This window comes from Mesitornis unicolor, unplaced genomic scaffold (genome assembly GCF_000695765.1).
Source record: "Mesitornis unicolor isolate BGI_N332 unplaced genomic scaffold, ASM69576v1 scaffold12595, whole genome shotgun sequence".
In the NCBI taxonomy this organism is placed as follows: Eukaryota; Metazoa; Chordata; class Aves; order Mesitornithiformes; family Mesitornithidae; genus Mesitornis; species Mesitornis unicolor.
The window spans coordinates 118,072-143,793 of NW_010184902.1; the positions used below are offsets into that span (position 1 = coordinate 118,072).

Below are 25,722 nucleotides of genomic sequence, written 5' to 3' on the forward strand. Positions count from 1 at the left end.
CCTTTGCTGAACTTTGGTGCCTCAAACGGTCCATAGATGATTGATAGCTATTAAATAACTGCAGAATTGAATCCAAAGTTCTCCAGTTCCTGCAGCCCATAGGAAAACCACAGAAACCAAGGGAACCAGGGTGCTGCCACAGGTGGGGAGATGGGGCTCGCTCCTGCGACTGACTGCCCCAGCCCTCACCTCTGAGGGAGCAGCACCTTGGAGGCAGATCTGTGTCCTTCGGCTCACTGTAGCACTAGCTGTGAAATACTGTGACAAAAATGGAAGGATGAGCGACACTGAAAAAAATCAACAGTGAAATAGATGAAGCCAGCCAGTCAACCTGCTTTTTTTTTTTCCTCCTTTCTGTCCCTCTCACCACTTTCCCTGTGGCCTAAATGTGTCCTGTCCTATTCGGCTGCCAAAACAGTTACAGTTTCTTTTTCTCTGTGTCTGCAATAGCCCTTCAAAATAGGGAGAAAATTTTACAAAATGTTACAGAAGTATTGGTGCTACAAAGCCTAGATTTAGTGACACAAAACACAGCATTTGTAGTTTGGACTTTTAAAACCAGATTTACTAGTTAAAAACTAGCAACTGTCACAGGTAAAATTGTGTGTGACGGTAAACACTTCAGAGACAAGAGTATCTTTGGATCGCTAAACTTTGAATCACTAAACTTTTTTAGATAGGACTTGAGAACTTTTGGTCACTCATAAAAAAGGTCTCTTAGAGTTTCTACTGTTTGTTTATAACAGGCAGGATTCATTGATATAGGATGTTAGATCTTTTTTACATAGTTTCCTGAATAGTTATAATTAAAACAAATGCAAAACCAGCAAGCTATCAGCATGTATTAAGTAGTCACCTATGTCTCACCATTTTCATGAGTTTTTCTCGAGTTAAAATACACCATAATCTTTTTCTATTACATTCTGAGTATGTTACTTCAGAACATGACATTAAAAAAAATAAGGTAAGTGTTGATAAGGACCTGCATCAGCCATCGCATTCAGCTGTGGGCAGTGGTCTTGTCCTTTTGTGTAAGGGAGCCCTCTCCAAAATGCAGCACACGGCATATCCAGACCCTCCTTCACCTTCCAGAGGAGGCACAGAACCCGCACCAGTAATTAAGTCAGCGCTGAGGAAATCCACGTCCTGATGCTCTCCTGCTCCGCAGCACGTGAGGAGACTGGAGATGGTGAGCCCCTGGGAGCACGCTGTCTCTCCTGCATGTATTTGAATGTGTTTAGCACAGTGAAGTCTTAACCTCAGCCATTAGACACCACCAGGTTAAAAACAAACAAGCCCTACTGATAATGCACTGAGAGACAGAGCCAAAAGCTGTGAGGAATCATTCCTGCATTTTTATTGGGGGCAGCAAGATATATCGGTGAGATTCAGGTGAGATTGTAACACTACCACTTGTAGTCTTTCTACTTGGGCTGCAGCTGATCCTGCTTTTTGAAGTATATTTGGACCATCAGTATTTCTGTATCATAGCATCTTTCAGTCTTTTTGCCCAAAGGGAGATTTTATGCTTAGATTCTGTGGTGTCCATTTGTGCTATTGAGCAATACAGGTGAAAAAAGGAGAGGTCTTATGTCCGGGTTCAGCTGTGTTGGATGTCCTCTAGTCTTGGCGGTTTTGCATCGTTCCTGGTTGTTGGGTACCTCTTGTGTGGCAATCCTCTTGGCATTCAGGTGTGATCCTGTAAGGAGCAGGGACCATAAATCACTAATTCTTCTCCATGGGATCCAGGTCCAACATAAACTTTTAAGATGATCCCTAGCAGGATTAAAGTCCTCCACAAGCAGGCAGAGGCAAAGCTATTCAGAAAAACAAGGTCATGCTGCCTTTTTTTTTTTTGGTAAGCACAGGAATCAACAAAGCAATGTTATATAACTTCTATTTATATCCCACTTGCTCAGTAGCTGCAGGCACACAAGAGTAGCTGAGAAGGGAATTTAATGAGCTCTCAGGGCTTGCTCACCTTCCAGAGCGGGTAGGAGCCAGCTTGTTTTTGAAGTGCGTCAGCAAATCAAACTGGTGGTGGGTGGGTGGTTTGGGTAGGTGGACTGACTTGTTGCTATGGTTTTCTTTAATTTCTCTGTCTCTCAAGAAGATCTTACACTTTTATTTTTTTTTTCTTTTGGGGAGTCTGCAGACTTCCTTGTTTCTCACACCTACACAGAGCTCGCTGGTTCAGTGAGGAAGTGGGATTCATGCTCCTGCCATGCAAGAGCCTTGCCGAGATTAACGGAGTGACCCAGCGGGTGCGTGCTCCCCCACATATGAGGAACTCAAATAAGGCTCTGTGCTGAAAGCAGGTCAGGCCCCCAAGTCTCCCACGCTTTGGAGGCCGTCTGCTCCATCTGTGGGGATCTAACCCCCCAACCCAACAGCCACATTTCTACCTGTCGTTCCCCCAATGTGCCGTCACCTCATCCGGTGTCACTTGGCTGTCCCAGGGTTTTGGTCCTGGCTCTGGAAGGGAACAAGGGGACCACGGTGAGGTTTATTCTTACTTTCCTCTTTGTGAAATGACTTCAAATTGCATCAAGATTTGAAGTGTTGCAGTAAGAGAGCGTGTGGGATTTAAAGGCTCTTCCCTAAACAAATAGTGTAATTCTGCTGCTGTTTTCATTTAGAACTGGGTGGGAAAGAGGAGTGTTTACATGAGTGAGTCTGCGAACACTCAGACCCTTCCAAAAACCTCTTCCATAATGTGGGGCAGAATCTCCAGCGCCTTGCAGGGTGGCGTGTGGATGCCCATGACAGAGAGTTTGTCTTAATTGTGGAAAATAGAGCTGGGAAGTCCTCCTTCTGCTTTCAGGACAAAGTTTATTTTACAGTTTGCAAAAAACAACAGGCAATTGAGGTGTTCTGGCAGATTTTCCATATGGGTTTATTTCAAACTGTGAAGTATGTTCAGCATGAAATATTTCAGCTGCCATTTCCTTAAGCTATGCAAGTCTAATGATATCTATCACTCACGCCGTAGAGCAATGGATCTTTCGTGAGCCAGGACGTATGAAAGACTTCAAGAAAAGAGAGGGATCAGTGATATTTAAAATATAAATGATGAGAGGGGGAAAGAAAGCTAAGTTAGGTTTGAATCTTCTGTAGTGGAAGCCCTTGCAATATGTTTAGGCAGAATGTAAAGGGTTGGCATTTGTGCTGGATTCAGTGCTTGCGTTAGCAGCGCAGTTCCCCTTAAAATGTGGCTGCTTTGAAGTAGTCCAGCTCGAAGAAACGGTATGGGGGTGGCAAGCTCTTTCTGCAAACATGAAGTAGCACAGAAGTTTTGCATTAGTTCGTGCTGGCAGCCTGTCTGGATAACCCAAGCAAGTTAACATCCCTGTCATAATTTCTCTCCAGCTCTGGAATAAAATGTTCTGAATTCACGCCAAATAGCTGATCTTTCTCTTGTATCTGGAGGGACTTTCCTCTTTGAAATATCCCTGATCAGTCAAGTTCACGGGGTATTTTCTGTTCACTGGCACTAGAGAAATGGGGAGGAGGGAGATGACAACAGTTTGCTTTAATTTGTGAAGTGTTTGTCAGGGCTTTGCTTCCCATTATTTATTGGTAATCAAGTATTTGTTTTCCTGGGGAATTCTGGATGGGCTGGCAGGGTTTAGTGTCTGTGGTGTGTTGAAACGGCGCTGGGAATTACGGAGGGTGCGGTCCGGAAAACGCTCTGTGCCTCACAGGGTGACGGCAACCTCTGTTTGGGTTCTGCAGCCAGATGCTTTCCTCAAATCAGGCCACCCTTCTTGCAGGAGGAAGCACGCATCTCAGCAGATGCATCTTAAACCCAGCGCTTGCTAATAGGTTTTAGTTCTGTTTCTCACGACGTGATGGTTCAGACATCACGTTCAGTCCAGGCTGTAATTACTGAGTCTGGGGCGGAAAGCCAAGCTGTTCGATGTAAAACAATCAAATGGTTGTTGCTTTTCTCGGTTGGCAAAACAGTTGTGACTTCAGGGCAGATCCAGCTCACAGGTAACAGCGCAGAGGATGGCGTTCCCAGTAAAGGTGACAGCGCACACAGTCGAAACTGGAGAAGCCTTTCAAAGCCAGGAGCTAGAAATGAGCTGCATTCAGGTCTTTCCGTCCCGTCCCCCTCTCCGCCATTTAACAATCCTACGCTGGTCACAGACTCATCATTAAACATTGCAGATTAGTTAGATTTATAGTGGATTAGTTAGCTGGGTCTATACACACCTTACACAAAGGTATCCGAATGCTGCATTTTATGGTTTTGTTCTCCAACAGGCAGGTAACAGCACTGCTGGTTAGAAAATGAGTTTGCTGCCAATTGCTGGTACATGAGATGTGTTAAGGAGCATTTGTCCATGCCATGTGGTTATCCTGCTCTGTAATCCTGCTCCCTTGAACTGCTGGGTAGTTAGCTGAGCTGTTCTTCTGCTCATCACTGGAAATCATGTATATTCTGTGCCAAACATCTTGGAAGGCAAGGCAGGGAGAAGAGGTGAAGTGGTAACGCTAGGAAATGGGCCCCTTCTGTGCCGATTTTTCTTCTCTTAAATGTGATCCTACCATCCAGATTGTTAATGATCTGCAATATTTAAGAACATGCCAAAAAATAACCACCACAGAATGTGATATTAATTCTGAATAAAATGCCAGAAAGCAAAAATAGTATTTTCAGTTTAGCGAAAAAGGTAGGCAAACATTTAACAGTGTATGTAAATAATTTGAAGAGGAGAGGATACCAAGTTTCCTGGGAATAATGGCAGAAAAGAAATAAAGTTTGGAGTTGTTTTTTTTAAAGCAGTGATTGGAAGTTAGTGACATAAAAAGGAGCTTAATCACATGTTTCTAACTGTTGTTAATGCTGGAACAGACTGCAGACAGACATAGTTCATAATCTCCGATGCTTCCTAAAGAAAAATAGGACGCTTTTCTCAAAAAGATGCATTACCTAAACACAACTTTGGGCTCAGTTAATGAGCGAGAGCAAAGGGCTGATGGTGCTCAGACATGGGCCAGGCTGATCAATGTGCTATAGCTTAAACTTAGCCTTTGATCTATTTTCTAGTGAGATCAGTCACTTGGATTACGGCTTTCCTTCTGCAACATGTTTTATCTGGACCAGGGAAGCAAAGTCCTAGATGGTGTGGTGATGGTATTGACTTACCGTCCTCCTTTGGCTCAGAGGCAGTGTGCTGGTGTCAGGGATGTTCTGTGCATGAGGTTTCTGGTTGGATTTCTTTAGGAGCAGAGTTGGGTGATGGAGAGGAGAAGGAAGCAGAAGTTATTGCACAGGTTTGCTCATACCTGCTGATATTGGTTGTTTTGCTCTGGGGTATTTTGATAGACCACTTTGGATGTCAGAAGGGAATCGGTGTGGCTGGCCTTGCAGATCTGCGATGCCTGTACTGGATTCTTCTCCTTCCATCCCTTCAAAACAAATACAGGCTCATCATAACACTTGATGTATCATGCACCTGTAAAAGATAAAGCATACAGCTTTACATAAGGCATTACTTGCTTAGTGCTTCTTACCTGCATAGAAACAGTGCACCACAACACATATATATATATTCTCCAGTTACCTGCCAGACTTTGAACCTGCAAACTTTTACACAAGAACGTTTTCCCTGTGTCTTTCTTAGCAAAGCTCTTTTCATTGCCCCAAGTTAGTTTTGAATGAGTTCATGTAGGTGGTGGTTGCTCCGTCTTTAAAGGTGATTGAAAACTCCTTGTGTGATGTCCTTGCACGTGGTGAGCATAGCTATCGTGTTAGAAGCTTGTGCGTGTCATACGCGAATGTTTTTGAGTTTCTGTGGCCGGGTAATTAATTGTAATCACATTACCTCTGATAGTCTCACATCAGAGAAGTCTTGGTTCATTTAATCGGCCGGTTGCAGTGCTCTGGAGATGTACTGTGTTTCATTGAGGTGCGGGTACTTGTAAAGCTGTTCGCTGAATCTGGCATTCATAAAGCAAACCTTGTGATCTTCTGTGTGTCATGTGCTGTCTCTTGTTTAATGGCAATGACCATTAACAGTCGTTAACAAAACACAGTTGAAATAAAAGAGTTTCATACTGCCTGATTTTAGCATTCTCTAAGAGCAGGTAACTGGTCCACTGCCAGTGTCTCAAGTAGGAGATGAAGCTCTCATCTTCATTTGCCTTTCGTGTAGCTTTACCTTGCACTGGGATAACCAGATGCAGTTCACAAAGTGGTACGTTATGGGTCACGGTTCCCTGTCCTGGAGTAGGTTTCTAGGAGATCTAGATCTGAGTGGTGGCTAAATTGGTGGTTGCACAATGTCTATATGCAAGCCAGGACCCTGGCATATGGTAGTATTAAACAACCATTCTCATTCTGTGTTAAAAAGGGAGATTTTTCCAGTTTTTGCTTTGAGGCTATATTTGTAAGTAAATTTCAGGATTTCTGTCATAATTATCACCACCAATTACCTGCTCAAGCGCAACTTGCAAGATCACACCTCTGAAAATACAGTATCGTTGATGGCTGGCATGTGGTTGATTCATATGTGTGAAGGTGTTAGGCATCCTGACCCAAACTGAAACAATCATTTTGTGACAGCCATTGAACGTATGCATGGCACGCACGAGAAAGCTTTACTGGAAATGTTTGTTTCATTTGTTTTTTTTCTCTGAAGTGCAGTGGAAAGTCAGTTAAGAAGCTTGAAAAGACAATAAAAATTAAGCCTGTCAGCAAGTAACAATTATCCGTGTAGAAGGTATTTCTTCAGTGTGATTCATTTAAAACAAAATCTTTTCTTTCACTGCTGCTTCATCGCAGGGAAACTCCTCCTGTGCAGGCTCTTGAGATGTGCAGCCAGGGAACCACCATCGCTCTCCTGATGAGCAAATCATGTTGTTTTTCAGAAAACAGTTACCTTTTCTAGAACCAGCAGTTTATGCTGGTCTGTCTGTAAAATGCTTTTATTGGTATGTCCATTGTGTAATACTGGTAGAGTAAAATTTTCAAGATGCAACTTAGATGCAGACTTTTCCTCTGGCTATGTTTGTAGCCACCAAAAAAGAGACTGTACTTCAAAGAGTTGGCTGTCTAAATAACCCAACCCTGGGAAACCACGTTAACGTATCTCTTGGTTCTGATTGTAATTTGAGGGTATTCTGTCCAGTAAGTCTGGTCACGTCAAAGAACCACTTTAGAATTTTAAAAAATGCCTGGATAAGTAAACTGTCATTCAGAGAGAGGATGTTTTTATTTGGTATATTTTATGAGAAAACATTAAAATTCTTGATATGAAGTATTGGGTCAGAGAATAATTCTGCATTAATTAAATGAACTGGGGACGCCGATCATCTTGTCATGTCCCAGGGCCCAGTGCAGTTTCTGTTGCAATGACTTGGTAGAAGGCCTCTGCTGCAGTGCTCTGACACATCTCTTTTACCAGACTGCTCAAAGGGATGTCAGGAGAAGGTATCAGTGTGGTTGGCTTTGCAAACATGCGGTGCCCGTGCCGTGTTCCTCTCCTTTCCCCCCTCTCTGTTATAAGAACAAACTCTTAAAGAGTTCATGTGAGATGCTCTGGGCAGGTGAAGGTATTGCAATGGTGGGAGGGATATCTTGCATTGACCAGCTTCTTTAAATGGTAGCGTTGCTCCTCTGTCTGTTATCAAAGACACAACTTTATTAGTGTTTCAAAGTCATTCGGTGCTGTTCTGACTGCAGCTGCCTGGGAGTGATCAAAGGCAGGCATACCAGAGACAGCCTTGTGTGCTCCGCTTCGCAGAAACACAGACAGGATATATTGCTATTCCCATTTTAATTTGTTTTTTCAATAAATCAGGCTTCATTCCTATTCATCATGTAAAGCTGTTGGATGGCGAGCCGCTGCAGAATGCTAACTAATTTCGTAATACTCTGCATAAGGTGACCCACTTACGAGTTCATCCTTCAGTCGTGTTCGAGCTCTGGTCCTGATTTATGTAACAGCATATTGGTTTCATCAAGAATTGTCTGATCACTCACTGTGTTGCTTCCTTTTTGACCTGTGCATGATTTGTATTCTCCTCAATTTTAGGAAGAACTTTCTGTCTCTGTGCACATATGGGCAGAAGAACGTTAATAAACCTTTTTAAAAGTAGTTAATGCTTTGAGTTCTTCTGTCACTTAAAGACAGATTAGAGTAGGAATTAAGAGGAGATTTTGCTGCAATGGAGACTTAGTGTGAAATGCCCCTCATTACATTGCCCTGTTTGTACATTTTTGGACTGTGATTAACATTGAATATTGCATGGTATGAGTCACAGCCCCTTTGATTTGGGGCGGGAAGACAGGACAGTTCTTCTTCCTCTGTATTTTGCTCATACTTTTGTTTCTCAACTGAGAATCAAATTATGGATAATTCCATTTTCCTTACCTTAATTCACTGTACTTACCTTAATTCCATTGTTGAGAGAGAAGTGTGCTGCCGAAATGTATTAGGGCTAGTATGACTTATTGCACTTCCTGTTCTTTAGAAATGTATTTGGAAGCTGTTAATAGATGAGCTAATGCAGCTGAGACACTTGGGCATATAAACAATAAAAATATATTATATAAAACATATAACATATGACATATAACATACAAACATAAAACATATAACATATAAACCACAAATATTTAACAATAAAGTATGAGTTTCCCTTGCTCTGGGTTTCAGTTTCCTGAAAACTTAAACTCCCAGTTCCTTCAGGATGTCACACAGTGCAGGAGGGTGAAACAATCTGTATTTAAACCTGTGTATGAAGATGTAGATCCTGTTCCATTTTCTCTTGTAGCATTCGTTCTTCTGCCGACTGACGGAAGATAAGAAATCTGAAAAGTTCTTTAAGGTTTTTTATGATCGCATGAAAGTGGCACAGCAAGAAATCAAGGCTACTGTCACAGTCAACACTAGTGACTTAGGAAATAAAAAGAAAGATGAAGACTCAGACAGAGATGTACCGAACAGGAAAAGAGGTAATCCCCAGTTGTTCTGTTTCTGAAGTGACAAGGGAGTAAAATGCTGTGTTTTGAACTTGTTTCAACTGATGCAATAATGCTCTGATCTCTGATCCCACAGAGCAAAGTTCAGAGATCAGTGGTGCCCTGGCTTGGGATTTCAAGAGCTTCATCCCCTCTTCATCCATTTGTGAGATTATACTATTGAAATGATGAAAAGTATTTGAGATGAGACTCTGCCGCCTTGTCTATCGTGACAAGCTGCCCAAATCTGATACGTAGTTACGACCCTGGACTGTGGGTTGTGGTCAGTGCCTTCTCTAACAATAAGTGGAGAAATTCTAATTTTCTTCTATAGCAGGTCCTTTTATCATAACTCCTGATAGTGCTAGATGTGTGTGCCCTAACCAATTAATACCAGAATTTATAACTTTAATGTGGTTCGCATAAAAGGTGGAAAGAGAGTGACATGATACCCTTCTAAACTCAAGACCTTCACATCACACTAAACGTACTTACCATAAGAACTGGCGATGAATAGCTGGCCTGCGTGTGAAACTGTACTGGGGAACGCGTGAACAGATTTTTTTTCTGGTCCCCTTTATTCAGTTTGCCTAAGGAAGGTCTGTTCTTGTGTGTTTTAGTGAGGGAGCCTATGACCCAAATTACTGAGGAGGTCCGGGATCAGTTACTGGAGGCTTCCGCAGCTACCAGAAAGGCTTACAACACTTACCGGAGGGAGGCTGATCCTGATGACCATTATTCGCCAGGAGAAGGAGCACAGGCTGCGGCAGACAAGAGCAAAGATGAACTGGAAATGAGCGCTGTGATCTCAATAATGCAACCCATCCTCCGGTTCTTGCAGCTGCTCTGTGAAAACCACAATCGGGATTTGCAGGTACAGCCCGGGTCCTGAGTGGGTGTGCACATGTTGCCTTGTGCAGCCGCTGCTGTCACATCAGTCTTGCTAATCTCACGCCTTTTTAAATTGATACGTGACCGACTGTTTTCTTTGGCTTTGAAGGTAGTCCAAAAAAAAGTATTTATACCTTGCTGGACAAATACGTGAAAGTCCAGTTATCCAGTGGTCTTTTGAGTGGATATAAAAGGTGGTGGGATCAACATTTGATGTGGCTTTTTAAAAGTATATACTTATAGCAAGCAGGTGTTCTGCTGTGAAGTTACTGATCTGCTTTTGAGAGGAGAGGGAAAGAAAAAAAGTCATGTAGGAAAATAAAGAGAGCATTGGGGCTTTGGTTCCAGCAGCCCTCAAGCATATGATTGCCTTCCAGTGAACCTTCTCGTGAGTTTTCATGGACCTGTTCATGTGCATGGAGTTGAACATATGGGGATGATATCAGGAGAGCCTCAGCTGGAATTGAATCTGGTGAGGGACATGAAGGGTTTCTAGTTTATTTCCCCAGCAACAGGAGACTGGGGAGAGTATACGTCTGCTGCTGAAGGACAACATGAAGAGGACATGAAAGAGGCCAAGGTGCTCAATGCCACCTTCGCCTTGGTCTTTACTGGTAAGACCAGCCTTCACAAACCATAGGTCACTGATGCCAGAGGGGAGATCTGGTGCAGGGAAGACTTGCCCTCAGTGGAGAGTTGGTTTAGGAAACATTAAAACAAGCTGGACGTGCACAAGTCCACGGTGCCTGGTAGGATGCCACAAGCCTGCTGTGGAGTGCTGGGTCCAGTTCTGCACTCTTGAGTCCACCAGGGAGTCTCAAAGATGACTAAGGAGCATTTGATGGGTGAGGAGAGGCAGAGGGAGCTGGGAGAGGGGAAGGCTCAGGGAATCTCACCTGTGTACAAAATGTGAAGAGGATGGAGCCAGGCTCTACTCAGTGGTGGCCCATGACAGGGCAAGGGGGATTGGAGTCTCCAAAGGTCCCTGCCAACCTCGGTTTGTCCTGCGATGCTCTGTGACATGTATATAATGTTAATATAGCAGGCCCAGAACTTGTACGTTAGTAATCTTGTCTAGCGCGTGCCTCTGCAGCAGATAAGGTTGGGTTTTTTTGCTTACAAATGGCCTGCAATTAACATGATTTTTGTTCAGCGCAACCATTGCTGCTGGATTAGAATTGAAAGCAAGTGAGGAGCTAGTGAGACGCTGTACAATGTGCTAAATGCCCTCATAAAGGAGGAATAATTGCCTTGATTGCATATTGTTGTACGGCACGCCAGAAGTGTAGGACCCTGCGTGAGAGCTTTTCAGACCTGCCAAATCACTTCCGCTGAACTCGAATGCCCCGCTGCTGGCAACATGGGAAATCAAATCTGTATGGTAATGCTCCTGTGCTATGAACGTGTAATTCTTTTAGCATTTTATAGCTGCTGAGGTTACATACATCAGGGTTTCTCCTAAGTTTTTTCAAAAAAGCCCGTTTGATCTTTGTTTTGTCAAACAATTTTCATGCCGTTAGCAATGTCGGAGACAAGTAGGCCGGCAGTTTTATGTGGCAGCAGGCCAAACCGCACGCACATGATCCTTTGCTGCTGCTGTCTTTGGCGAGGCACCGAAAGCTATAGGAGCAAAATGGGATTCAAGCCAATGCAGAAACTTGGCCTGATCTGTTCACCATCCTGAACAATTAAGTTCCCCAAACAGCAGGTAGTTGCATTCAGCTGTGGAAGAAAAAGGGTGGTTTTTTAAAAAAAAATGTGGGAGGAACAATTTTTCAAGTATAATCCTCTTGCTGGTTGCCTGCCTTGGTGCTTGCCTTTCTCCTTCAGCCCTGAAGGGGAGACAGGAGAGTCTGAAGCTTCAAAATCTCTGTGTCTGTGGCTAGTACAGTGTAACTGAACACCTTATCGATCCTGCCAATGGACTCATTGCTCAAAGGAGTAAATGCAACCTACCCTGGAAGCTGTGTGTGAGTTAGATTTGAATTAGTAGTGAATAGGAATCACCTGCCCAGTGTGGTTGTAGGTTTGTCCAACCAAGCATTTTACAAGCCGTTTGCAATTATGTTGTGCAAAAACAGGAAAATGCAAGTCACGGCTGTAAGAGTCGATATGTTTTAGATGAGGAGGAAGTCTTCTGTGAAATGGCTTAGAGAGTTGCACCACTCAGTTGCTCCCTTTGCAGATAAAGCTGCAGTTTGTCCTGTGTCGCAGTCAGGGTGCTGTTCCCCTCCGGCTTACTCCGTGGGTCTGCAGGAGGAGCTGCAATATCTTCTTCAAAGTAATGCAAAGACTGGGACAAACAGGTGGATGCTGCAGAGTGTTTTGTTACCCGCTTCAGGCAGAATGCATCAAATTTTGCTGTGCTCTTGGTATCTCTGTTTCTCTCTCAGCACACGAATACTTGGGGATCTTCTTAAATTCGCATTAGGTCTGACCATTGATTCTGTGCAAGAGCTCAACCTCAACAACAAAGCTTAGGAGGTCTTTTCTGTCCTGGCTCTTTCCTGAATGAGGATGTCCCCCTGTACCACAGAGTAGGTCGTGAGACCTGAAGCTCGTGACAGGCCGAGTGCAGCACCCAGGGAACGCTTTGCTGGAGGAGAGGAGCAGGGATTGCTGGTGGGGCAGGGGGCCATGCCTGTCCTGCGGAGTCGGCACCTGGGCAGGGGATACCCAGCAGCCTTCTGCACTGCCAAGTGCGCAGCTCCAGCGTCACGGCTAAAAACCCTGTCTTCATGGGAAATACACAGATCCAGGGGGTTTTTTCTCATTAAGTGGGTTATTTCTGTGAAATAAAAATATTATAGTAATACGCTAGCCTGTCATGCTCAGATTAAAGGTCTAAGTCAGTAGGTTAAATACTGCTTTTGTGAAGAAAAAAAAACCAAACAAACAAAAAACAAAACGGGAATTGGTATAACTTTTAATATTGAATTTAACTGTTTCTTTTCTTCATAATCTCTGGAGACAAAGCCTAGGTAATAAAGAATAGTAAACCCCTGCACACTGCAGGAGAGTGATTCCATAATTTGGCCAGTGGTACAGTACTACTGCATGCAGAGAATGAGCTGGTTTAGCTCACCATCTTTTAGGCAAGAAATGGGTGTGAGAATTAACTTTATAGGACCAAAACCCAAGCCAAGTGGTAAAAAATGCCTTGCCTTACCTAATCACTTGTAAAGAAAAATCTGATCATTTAAAACAAGTCTTTACTTAGACTTTCTTCTTATTTATGTTCTTTGCAAAGTTTTTTCCAATTCGAGATCAAATTTCTGCGAAAAGAAAGGTTGTTCAAAAAAAACATTTAGGCTTTTGGGGGAATTAACCTGCATAAATGGTAGAACAGTTCCGTCCAAGACTTCGTTGTTCATCCCTGGCTGAACAAACTGAGCTGGTATTGTGAAAGCAGCCAGTTTTCTTTTTAGCCATCATGTTTTCTCTAAAGGGTGCTTGGCTTTAGGCTGTGTACTGGGCAGCCAAGTCCCCAACACCCTGATGTGCTGCAGAGGCATCAAGAACTGCAGATGCAGCCTTTGCAGGTGTAGCCCTGTCTGGTCAGGTATTGCAGAAATGGAGAGGAGTGGGCTGCCTAAAAACAGAGAGTAGCATGAAGTCAGCGAGCGAAGGATCTCCAGAAGGTTCTTCACCAAGGTAGGAGTATAAAGTCTCCTTGACTTTGAGTACACTTCGTCCCGTCAGAAAGTATTTCTCTCAACCATGTATATAGGATTCTGAAAGTTATGTACTATGACTGCTCCTTTTCCTCTTTTCTCCTCGAGGTCCCACAAGCTGCCTGGTTTTCATGTGTTCTAGCTGAATCTGCAACTCTCACTCTTTATTCTGAATGCCAGGTCTTGCGGATGGTGCACACGTCGGGTTCGTTCCCACTGAAAGCAGTAGGCTGGCGTGTTCAATACTGAAGAGTTGTGTTCCCACTCCGTAGCCTGGAGCAGTTTCTCACAGTGCAGCAGGGTCTTGCTTTCTGCAGTTTTTTTCTTCCACTTGGTTAGCCATCTAACATTGTCCTCCCGTCTCCTGTGCTTCATTCCTCCTCTTTCCTTTGTGTTTATTGACTTTGGATCAAGAAGCTAAGGCTGGTATCAACCTACCTATATCAGAATAAATGCCATACCGCAGCCAGAGAGCATCTTGTTTCATTGCTTTCAGTACTATCCAATATTTTTGCTTTTTTTCCTGGAGGGGAAGGCATGAGCTCTGATTTCTGTAACATCAACCTTTCTACATTCTGACAAGTTAATCAAAAGTCGAGATACTAAATGAGCAATCAGTTGAAATGTGCTGAATCACTGTCACCTTTAGTCTGCATTCATAGACAGCGTTTTCCTTTTTTAGCTCAGCCTTCAATTGAATCTGGCAATTTCTCAGTCTGTTTGCCTTAAAAGACTTATTAGTCTGACGCAGGCACTGGAGGCAATCAGTTAACAGCGCTCCTCTGCAGGCTTGCAGCAAACACCTTGCTGGTCCCATAGTCCCATGCATCTTGTTCATCCGAGGGTCTTTTTTTCACATTTCGAATGTTTTGTAGCCTGCTAGAGTTAAGCCAGATAGGAGTTCTCCTACTGAAACTTTGAGAAAGTGGTAGCATCTACCCATTTTTACAGCGTGCTGCTGGGAGCACAGTGACAAACAGCATCTGAGTCACTGGGAAATTGTTTTTTCATTAATTGTCCTCCTTTGTTTTGATTTGGTTTGTTTGGGGCTTGGGTTTTTTTTGGTTTTTTTTTTTTCATTTGAAATACAGGAGAGAGGAAACATCTTTAATCCATGCTGATAAATCCAGCATTTCATTAGAGGAGCTGCTCCTAATCAGCAGCTTCAAGCAAGGATTACAATAATTATGTGGGAAGAAATGCAATTGAGGGAATCGCATTGCGAGACGCCTTCCCGCAAGGCATGCGGTCAGGTGCCTCCTCACCGCCTGCGCAGGTGGAGCCACTGTGAAGCCAGAGCCAGGGAATTGCTGCTCCTGCCTTGGAGAAAGCTCTTGTGAGGAGAGCGCCTTGGGTGAGGGTGAGCAGTGAAATGTAGCAGGTAGGCGAGAGGGAAAGCTCCCAGGCTCAGGAAGCTCCTATTCAGTGTTGTATTTCAGTGCTCTAATAGAGGCACTCTGTTTATTGCTGCTTGTCTTCTATAAAATTTGCAGCCAACAAGCTGCTCAAGAGAGCAGCGCGTTGCAACCGAGCCCTCAAAGAGGCTGAAATTGCCTGTCCAGGCTCCAGTGACATTAGAGCAATATACCAGGCAGTGCAATTGCGGGTTGATGAACTTAATAAAATGTTATGATCCAAACATCAGTTTGTATGTTGGGTTTTTTTTCCCCTTATCTCCCATCTTTGCCACTCTTCTCGCAGAATTTCCTTCGCTGCCAGAACAACAAGACAAACTACAACTTGGTGTGCGAGACTCTGCAGTTTCTGGATTGTATCTGTGGAAGCACAACTGGTGGACTTGGACTTCTTGGTCTGTATATAAATGAGAAAAATGTGGCGCTCATCAACCAGACGCTGGAAAGTTTGACTGAGTACTGCCAAGGGCCTTGCCACGAGAACCAGGTAAAACATCCATAGCTGTGAAAAGCATCACCTTTTCTCCCTACACCCGCAGCGTGTGCACTGTTGCACTTGGCTCTCAGTCTTACAGACTTGTCTTGTGTTATAAAACTGCACACTTTACCTACAAAGAGGTTCGGTGGTGTTTCCCCCCTCCACCAATAAACTCCTTATAATCAACTTTTCTTTCTCCGGGCCCCTTCTGAGAAATCAAACCACTCAAAGCAGTAGAGATTTTTCTGCTTTGCTAGGATTTAAGTTGTTTTATTAGACTTGACAGACGGGGAGACTGGGGAATTTCTGTACTTGAAATACTTCCTAGTCAAAATATTGCTAAAACCAAGCTGTGTTGGCAGTTGCAAATGAGTTCAGAAATGAGACTGCCCGGCCCGATGGAGAAGGTGGAGTTCTGTAGCTTCATTACTGATAACCATGGGGTTGAGGTTGTTTTCAGACATAGTCTTGTGGGTTGAGCCAGGTGCGTGTGTGGGGGCATGGTGGTGGTTCCCAGTGAGATAGCCGTGCATGGCAGTTCATAACTGAAAGTTTCTCTCTGTAATGGGGACCAGGTGGAATAACAGCCTTTAGATGTGGGTATGCATCTCTGCAGTGGAACTCAGCAACAGCAGGGATCTGGATTTTGAAGCCAGCAAGCTACCATCAGTTTGCACATTTCAGTTAGTGGCCGTTATAAAAGCAGGATTAAAGGGTAAGGAAGAAGGTCATGGAAATTCACATTCTTTGGTTAGACAGGACTGAAGTTGATGTTGATCTAAAATAAAGAAAACTCTTCCTAATCTTAGTAAAACAGTGTTCTTCCTTAGCTATGTGTTCAGCCTGGACATTTTGGCATGTCAATGCTTCGTTTATCAACTGTGTTGTTTTCTGCTTCCTCAGGCTGGGTGGTTTCAGTAGGACATGCCATGGCTGAAGGTAGCTTGCTGCATTTTGAAACAAAATGCCTTAATCTCTTTGTTATTCCACTGACTGGTTCTCTGTTCAGTTATCCATCTCTAACAGCTTACGAGGTGATGAAAGAGGTGACTTTTCTGGCTGGGTCACCAGCCTGGGCTGCATTTTTAGTGTGTACAATTAGTGAAGTCTGAATTTTCTTTGGACAGAACTGCATTGCTACTCACGAGTCCAATGGTATTGACATCATCACAGCATTAATTCTCAATGACATCAACCCTTTGGGGAAGAAGAGGATGGACCTTGTGTTGGAACTGAAGGCAAGTGACTGTTTTGTGTGTTAACAGTGAGATGAAACATAATTTTATTGTTGGAATTATGTGGGTGTTTATTATATCCCAATATACATAACTGCCAAAAAATTATATACATCAGCGAGCTGGAGGCAGTGCCCAAAGATTGTTTGTCATAGGTATTTCATCTTTTAAATGATGACATGAAGCCACCAGTTTTCAGGTGGCAGGGGATGCAGGCAGTCAAGATATGCTGAGGAATCCTAAAATAATTTCCTGTTAAACATACAAAGCGATGAAAACTTCTGTTGTTGATGAGCTTTTACGTATACAATGGAAGTAAAATTTCTTGTGCTACATCTGGTTTCCTAATAGTTTGTTGTTGCTGATGTTTAGTCATCATTTTTAGGGCTATTCATATTAATGTTGAAATAATTAGTCCTGGTGCTGGTTTCAAAGTACACCAGCAGGTTGTCTTCCAGCTGCAGTAGTCACGGAGCGCTCTTGCTTCTCAGCATATGTTTTAGAAATATTCCCTTTCTGACTTACTGTCCTGTCTTACAGTGCAATGTCTGGTTGTTTTCCGTTACCAACTCACACCATTATGATGGGTAATGTGGGTTTTTTATTATTCGAAATAAAAAATGCTTTTAGACTCAATTAGCATTATACTTCAAAATTAAATACTTTTATTGTTTTTTATTGTCAGTCATGATGGATTTTAATCTTAATTGTGCGTATGAAAGTAGTCTGGTGCCTTGTGGTAGTTTCTCATTTCCTCCCTCTATTTCTTGGCAGGAGCAGGTCGCAGAGCAATTTTCAGTTAAAAGCAGCGAAGCACGTCTGTGTCTTCAGCCTTGGCTGCCCTTTGATTTAATCAACAATATCTTGAGTAAAGCTGAGCTGAACCATTTTGGAGCTGAGAGCTTGCAGTAATGCTGCAGTATCTTTAAAACAAAATACAATGATACGAGCTTGAGACCTCAGCGTTTTAGAAATCTAAACCTTAACTTAGGTTAATTTGATGTCCCCCAGTAAATAGGAAGTAAACTAATAAAAAATACTACCGAGTTGTATATTTTAATAATTAGAGTGAAGAGAATGCTTGGCGAGGTGAGGCTGAAGGAGTCCTGCAGTGGGCTGGCTGGGAGGCTCTGCCCTGTCTGTGGCAGCTCATGTTTATAGAAACGAGGTATCTCAAGCCCTTCTGGGCACAGGGGTGGTAGCACTCAAGCTGGGTACCCTCATTTATTGACTCCAGGCAGTGATTGCCATTGTTCTTCCCTCCCTTCAGAATAACGCTTCAAAACTGCTCTTGGCGATCATGGAGAGCAGACACGACAGTGAGAATGCGGAGAGGATCCTCTACAACATGAGACCCAAAGAGCTGGTGAGTCTCTGGGTTACTTTGAAACTCTCGACTCCCTTCAAGGCTGGTACAGCAGCACTGGGGGGACTGGTGTGGTCATATTCGTCCAGAGGTGCTGCAGGTGGTCTGGGCATGGCATCTGTAAGACCTTTCAAGGGTTTGGTTGAATGAGGGCAATATCCACAGGAGAGGGGTCTGTCTAGTTCCCAGGCAGCACGAGCGATTAGGGAATGCTACGGAGGAGGTATTCAGCATCCTGCATAAGGAAGGGAAGAAGCATTGTGTGATGCTTCGAAATCCACACATGGAAGGCATTTGCATAAGAGGCAGAGAGAAATGAAAATTGCTCGTGACCTAAAAGCTGTTCAGTAGACTGTAGCAGGCTTTTGGGCTGGTTAATGTATTAACTGGTGAAAACACAAACAAGATATTCAGAGTACAGCTGAAACACAGTTGACTTGTCTCGGTGCATGTAGCTGCGGTGGGGGCCAGAGGTCAGAACGTGACGCAGCGCTCGACAAGGGTGGCCCGGAATACATCACCTAGAGAGGAAGGTGAAGTTTAGCTGCTCGTGTTGATGAGCTGGGCTGGAGGTGCTGAGTTCAGGTCTCCTGTTACATCCTGAAGCCCACTGACCTTCCTCTTGAGTGTGTGTGCTCAGCTCCCTTTCACCCCTGCGAGAGTCCCAGATGTGAACTGACCTTAGCAGACTTCAGCCTGAGCTGTCTCTTTTTTGGCCCATGTCTCTTTCTAGGTGGAAGTGATAAAGAAGGCTTATCTGCAGGGAGAAGTAGAATTTGAGGATGGAGAGAATGGGGAAGACCTTGCGGCATCTCCGAGGAATGTGGGACACAACATTTATATACTGGCTCATCAGGTAGAATTTCATCTGCAGCTTTTGTAGCACCAAGCGTCACAAACTGTGACTAACAGTGCTTTGCACTGAGATAATTTTAGTGGCTTACCTCTGAGACAAACTCACTGCACGTTCTCTTTTTGTCAGAGCAAATTCCAATCCTTAAAGAATCAGAAAAGCAAATTCTATAATAAAACATTGAATTTTCTTTTAGAATGGGAAGCAGGCAGGCCCCTGATCGAGTTTCTGAAGACACGTGATTCAAGTTCTTGGCAGTACTGGGGAGCAATGTATTATTTTTCAGCTATATCAAAGGTTACTTTATATTCCCAAAGAAGTTCTACTCATGGGTCACTTAAACCATAAGCAGAAATCTTACTCTGCTTTTATGGTTCTTACCACAGTCTCTCTCCTGTCACCTATGCTGGAGCCAGTCAAGTTCATTGTATTGATACAATGTCGTGTTTGAAAGGTAAAAGACCAAGGGGGAAAAAATACCTAGATCTACTTAATATATTGATGCTACATATATCACTCCACTAGAGAGTCCTTGTTCCTATTGCATCTGAGAGAAAAACCCATCATTATGCGTTAAGATGCATTTAGAGCATCCAGAAGCATTTTTGAGCAGTGCTCTGTGCAACTGCTTTTCAATTAATGCAAATTTTCTCTTCTGTCCCTGCCTCGATGCTTGTGTGATTAGCATACCTTTGAATTGGAGTGGGTGTAGAAGGAGAGACCTAGACCGAATGTGAAAGTTCAAGAAGTTTCCCATCTCAGACAAAGGGTGGGAGAGGATGGGTAAAAGAGGAGTACAACATGGATATTAAAAAAAATACATATTTGAATCATTCTGACTTGCTCCCAGAATAGAGCTGCAGGGTGTCTGGTTGGAACAGAACAAGCCTTCTGTCAACTTTGCCCTTTCTTAGCAGCTGACTGCATACTATTTCTGTTTTTATGCCAAAAATCAGAAATTTAATATCAGAGAGAGACATCTGGTGTCTCCCACTCCCTTTGCATTTCTTTATTTTAGTTGGCTCGTCATAACAAAGAGCTGCAGAACATGCTGAAGCCGGGAGGTCAGATAGAGGGAGATGAGGCTCTGGAGTTTTACGCCAAGCACACGGCACAGATCGAGGTAAAGGGAAACCAGGGGCTGCCGGGAGGTGTGCGGGGGGCAGTGATCTGTGGAGAGAGACACGGCGGAGTTGAACACCGGTTACATTACACGTGGTATTTTGGTTGAACTGACTACCTGTGTGTGGACTGTCATCTTTGACATAAGGATATATATGTACTTTTTTATTTTATTTTATTTTTTGACAGCCGCTGGGGGGGAGCTATTTTTGAGCTGTCATGTGTGGGCTTTAAGATGGAGCTGAGCAGAGCTCTGTTGGCAGGAGGAACTGTAACTTCACTTCTGTTGCATTTTGGCCGGTACTATTGCTGAATCCATAAAGTTAGTGATGGCTTTTGCCATTCTTTCTGTAGTAAAATAACAAGTACAATGTTGCCTGATGTACAATCTAAGATGTTTTTTAAAAGTAAAACAAGAGAGTTTGCGAAACTCTTTATTAAGCAATATAAATGTAACTATTATTCCTCGTACTTCCCTGCACAATGCGTGGCTAAAATTTGCTAAGATTCTTGAATTGGGTGACCAGAGCGCTCTGAAATGCAGCTCAGCTTTGGTGCAGGATTCACTGGACCCCTTGGGAATTCCAGCTAAGAACAGTATTGCCAGGATTGAAATTATCAGTCTTGGAGCTAAATGTAGGCCTGCTTTGGAAGGTAAATTAAATGAAGTCTTTATCAAGCTGCTGTTCTACGGAAATGTGTCCAAGTTTCTGAACGTAGCTGGTTTGAAAGGTGGGGGGTTGAATTGTAGACAAAACAAGAAATAAAAGCATTTAAAAGCTAGGAAGAACTCTAATAATGCTGCTGTTCAGATTGTCAGGTCAGACCGTACCATGGAGCAAATCGTCTTCCCCGTGCCCAGTATATGTGAATTCCTCACGAAGGAGTCCAAGCTGCGGATATATTATACCACAGAGAGGGATGAACAGGGCAGCAAGATCAACGACTTCTTCATGAAATCAGAAGACCTCTTTAATGAGATGAACTGGCAAAAGAAATTGCGAGGTGGGTTGGGTTGCGTGGAGCATTACCAGCAGAGCACTGAGGTCAGGTTTTCAGTGTCTGAAATGTTGACTTGGTAGCAGATGGTTCCCCAGTTGCTAATTGTTGGAAAGAGTCTGCTCCTCTGCACGATGGCAACGTGCTGTAACGAAGTCGAGCTCAATGCAAGAGCAATATGGACCAACTGGAGGGGATCCAGGGGAGAGTTGTAAGAAGGATCACAGGTCATCTTTTTTAAGATCCAACAGGAAGGAACAAATCTGTGGAGGCTTAGCTTAAACAAGAAGACGTTTGGTGGCAGGGAGAAATGGAGAGGACACAGCAGAAGAAAGCAGCGGTCGGTTCTCCTTCCCTGCGCTGGATACACAGAGCAGTTCCCTTGCAGTGCAAGGCGGAGTAAGGCTGGGTAATGCAGCGTGGACTTACGGCATTTCCAGCAGTGGAAGTATTTCAGGACAGGTTAAACATGCATTTTCCACTAATGGTAAAAGTAGAATTCATCCTTTCTTTGGGCAAGGAGTAGATGGACAGACATGTCGATTAAGTCCCTTTTTTGAGCCCCATGATGCTAAAATATCTGAAAGCAAGCATTTTCATGCACTGCTTTTGCCTCTGAGGAGCTAGAAAAACGTAAAAGTTATCTTTTACTCCATACAATGCCACTGCTTCCCCCAGTAAACTTTCTAACTAATTTGCCTAAAGTTATTTAATAAATAAATAGAAATCCTGTTTTGCTGAAGGAAAAACATTGCACATGAGGCTCAGCGTCAGTGGGCAGAGTCGTTAGAATTTTCCTCTGAAACGTGAGAGATAAAGCAGTTCTTTCCTGCTCAAGTCAACATCTGCCATCTGATACCACCGTTGTTCCCCATGCTTGCATCAGCTAAACTCCAGTTGTTCATGCAAGAGCACAGACTGGCCTAGAACCACCTCCGAGAGCAGATGTGGGAGTGGGCTTCTGTAGAGCTGTGTGCTGCTGTCAGCACCACCACCCGCCTGCGGGGCCAGGCAGCCCTCTAGCCTTGTTAGCAAAGGCCTTCCCCTGACAGCAACCTTGGTGGCATAGGGAAAAAATTGGTGAGAAAGGGACCTCTTGACCTTCCTCATTTATTTTTTATAAAATTATTTCCCTTGTTGCAACCTCTGACGATTGCAGCTCACCCTTTCACTGTGTGTTCACCTCCAAGAAGAGCCTGGACTCTTTCCAGTTTGTTTTTAGGACGCATATGCACAGTTTCCACTAGAGCTGATGATGTGTTGCACACTTGGTAATGGAAACTCAATATTTGCTTCTGATTGTTGGCATGTATGTATATATCTATGTTAATGGATTTTTTTTAACAGAGAAAATAATTGCAGTCATACTATTTAAAATTGTCAAAGTCAGGCACAGATATGACCACCTGAAACTTGGTCAGCTCTACTGAAATATTTTTCATGTGTATGAGTACTAAATGGAGTGAAGCTATTCCCACCAAGCAGTGGGTTAGTTCTTCTGACAGCACCAAAATCCCCAGGAAGCTGCTCCCTAAAATGGCTTCTAAGAAGTCTGCAAGAATATGGGAGCATTTGACATCCTAAATAAATGGGCAACTTTGTCTTTGGCAGCACCCGTATATTGTGTTAGATTTTGTTGTTGAAGTTGAGACTCTTTAGTTATTTTAATTGTCTTTGAGGCTGTCTCCAGGCAAGCTGTGAAAACATCCATCAATAACAACAGACCCCAAACTGATCAGAAATGTAGAATATTTTTTTTTCCTTTTAGGAACTGGAATAATTTAGTCTGTCTCCTAATATTCTGGTCTACAGTTTATTCAAACCTGAGAAAGACTTTTTTAAAAAAGTCTTCTAAAGACCCATCTCTTTCCTCCTTCAGCTCACGGTGCTAGCCCATCATCCAAGCACCGTAAATCTCCCAAAACCTTAATTAGGAAATTGGAATGAGCTTGCCAAAAGCAGGCAGGAGTGCTGCAAAGGGCAGATACTCTGTGCCCATCCCCAAAGGAAAATTTAAAGTAAAAACTGGAACTTGGTAATTGCCCTTAATATAACAATGTCATCCAAATGAATTCAACCTGCTTGTAAATTCTTCCAGTTAAAATGAACCTGAGAACAGAGATGATATAGAAATCAATGCATCGTGTATTTGAAACGTGGCTACATCACGTTTCAGCAAGGCTTAACGTGTCCCTGGCTAATCAGGCGCAGTGGAGCTTGTATTGGTACAGTGACGGGTACCTTTCTGTAGTCCTTTCCTTTGCTTTCAGCTGTTCATTGCATTTGCTTTTTATGTGCATTTCAACTCAGTATAATGAGGCATTGTGTAATTCTTTTAACCCATTTTTTAGCTTAGGATGCTAGAAGTGATTTGCTGAAGAGAGGTGGTGGCCACTGTGATTCTCAGAATTGCTGCATTCATTAATTTACTTTTCAGCCCCAGAGTTTGCATTCTCATTTTTTCCCTAAATTTCACTGTGAGCTTCTTTTCCTTTGCTCTCTGATGCCTGTACACGTCACCCCCTTCAAACAGGGAAAAGTATTAGTTCTTTCCCTTCTTTGAGAGCATTTTTAATAGATTTTTTTTTGCCACTCTAGATTTCAGGAGTACACAATTTGCTGTAAAATAAGCCTGCAGGAGCTAAAATCGGGGATTTTGCCTTGATGCAGAGGGAATTACTGTAAGGCAGCTTCTTAGCCGTCCCTGTCATCTTCCTGTCCATGACCACTTCAGAAAATGAATCCTTCTGCTTCCTGTGCCTCTTGATTCTTGCTGCAGAGATTATTAAAATTTATCAGTTTGAAATAAAGTTGTCCTACTGGCTTGGCAACTGGTCCTAAATGTTTTAGCTTTTTTGTTCTGTCGCTGTGCTGCATTTTGGGTCTCAGCTGTCCACCTTGCACTGTCTTTGCTGCGTTTTTTCTGGCTTACTACAGCGGAGAAGAGGTTTGAGGGTGGGCAGTGTCTCGTGTCAGTGAGCTGCTGGCAGCAGCCTAACTGGGAGGGATGGGGCTGAATCTCACCGATGGTAACGTTTACAGATTTTCCTCCTCCTTGTAGTTCTTTGTGTGACTCTGAGCATGAAGTACATGGGAAGCTTGAAGTCCTTGAACTCATTCTCATGCTGCCACTAAATCATGTTTGAAAATGTGTTCCTTTTTACCATGAGTCCGTTGCCTTAGCACTAGCTAGGAAACTAGATGTACCCCAAAGATAAAGAGTAATCAAATTAAACTCAAGAATAAGCCATGAATATTACTACTGTTGATGCTGTGCTCTTGGGCAAACTGAAAATAAACTAAATTTTGGTAGAGATTAATTTTTTATATAGGCCTCTGGTTTTTTAAATACTCAATTAAACATTTTTTTCCTCTCTTTTGCAGCTCAACCTTTCCTATACTGGTGTGCTCGCAACATGTCCTTCTGGAGCAGTATTTCCTTTAACCTGGCTGTCCTTATGAACCTGCTGGTAGCATTTTTTTATCCATTCAAAGGAATTCGAGGAGGTACCAATATTTAACATAAATATATGAACAAATAAGGTATAATGAGCCAAATTCTGCACCCCCACTTGTCTGTGCATTCCTGTTTACTTCACTGAGGACAGAACAGAAACTGGCTTTTTTAATTGCCTTGTTTTGAATGGCACTGTTCTCTGACTTACTTTTTCTTGAGGCATTTGTAAGGAAAATGTAGAGCCATGCTTTTTCCTAGGGGAAAAATTATCAAAGGCAGGCATCCACCTTTAATTACTTGACTGTTCTGGTTTGTTTTAAAATTCTGTAATTAAGTATTGAACTAAAATTATGAGAAATGTTAATTTGTTGTTTTCATCAAGCTTGCATTTTATTAATGCCACTTGTCATAAAACTTTCATGATACCGTAGCACTTCGGGAGCGTTGGAATGGGGGGAGTGAGATTACCCTGTGTTGGCAAGTGGGGCGATCAGGGGCAAAATAACCTGCCTTATGCCAATACAGACTGATGGATGATGCAGAAAAAGAGCTCCTCTCCCCTCTGCTTGTCTCTCCGAGGGGTCCCTCACCCCTCCAAGCACTCAGAGCAGAAGTTGCCTCAGGAGCGAGGAGGAACTCGCCAGCTGTTCCCCTGACTCATGAGCAACCTGATGCTCCAAGGTTCCTCACCACCAGCAGGTAGCAGCTGGGTTTGCCATCATTCCTGACACAAAAGATGAGTTAACTTGTGTGGGATGGCATAATCTTGCTGTAATAGATCTCATGGAAGATGCTTTTGATCTGAAATGTAGGTTTATGGACAGTGGTGGTTCTTAGAGCCAATTCAATAAATAAAGACCCCAGCAGTAAAACCTCCTCCTGGAGAGGATGGTTATTGTTCAGGCCCTCACTTCCCTTTCTCTGAGATCCATAATGCCACAGTTGGATGCTTATCTTCTCCTACTGAACTTCCCTCTGCATCTCTCTCATGTTCATTGCTGACTACAGAACCCAAAGCTGTGGCAGCTCAGAGGTAGCAGTAGCCTGAACATAAGAAAATTACCAGCTGGGCAATCTGTGTGCAGCGTAAAAGCTGCTTCACCCTTTTTGCAGCTGAGCAGTTAATTCAGATTGAGGAGAGCTATCGTTTTGTCCAAGTCATGTTTGATGGCAGCTTATAGTTGCAGTGGGCATGGAAAACTTGCATTTAGGGGTTCTGCATCCTGATGAAGCCTGTGGGAAGGTACAGGATATTTTA

General features: G+C 43.3%; 1 protein-coding gene across 4 annotated transcripts in view; it reads left to right on the forward strand.

Annotated features, from left to right (window-relative positions):
- Positions 1-25,722, forward strand: part of ITPR1 (inositol 1,4,5-trisphosphate receptor, type 1) — a 158,101-nt gene that overhangs the window by 104,138 nt on the left and 28,241 nt on the right. For all 4 annotated transcript variants that reach the window (XM_010184649.1, XM_010184650.1, XM_010184648.1 and 1 more), the window contains 9 exons: positions 8,788-8,968; positions 9,595-9,848; positions 15,241-15,441; positions 16,560-16,670; positions 17,938-18,033; positions 18,767-18,889; positions 19,905-20,009; positions 20,821-21,013; positions 24,392-24,514. In XM_010184649.1, coding sequence (XP_010182951.1) covers positions 8,788-8,968; positions 9,595-9,848; positions 15,241-15,441; positions 16,560-16,670; positions 17,938-18,033; positions 18,767-18,889; positions 19,905-20,009; positions 20,821-21,013; positions 24,392-24,514 — 1,387 coding nt within the window. The remainder of the gene's footprint in view (positions 1-8,787; positions 8,969-9,594; positions 9,849-15,240; positions 15,442-16,559; positions 16,671-17,937; positions 18,034-18,766; positions 18,890-19,904; positions 20,010-20,820; positions 21,014-24,391; positions 24,515-25,722) is intronic.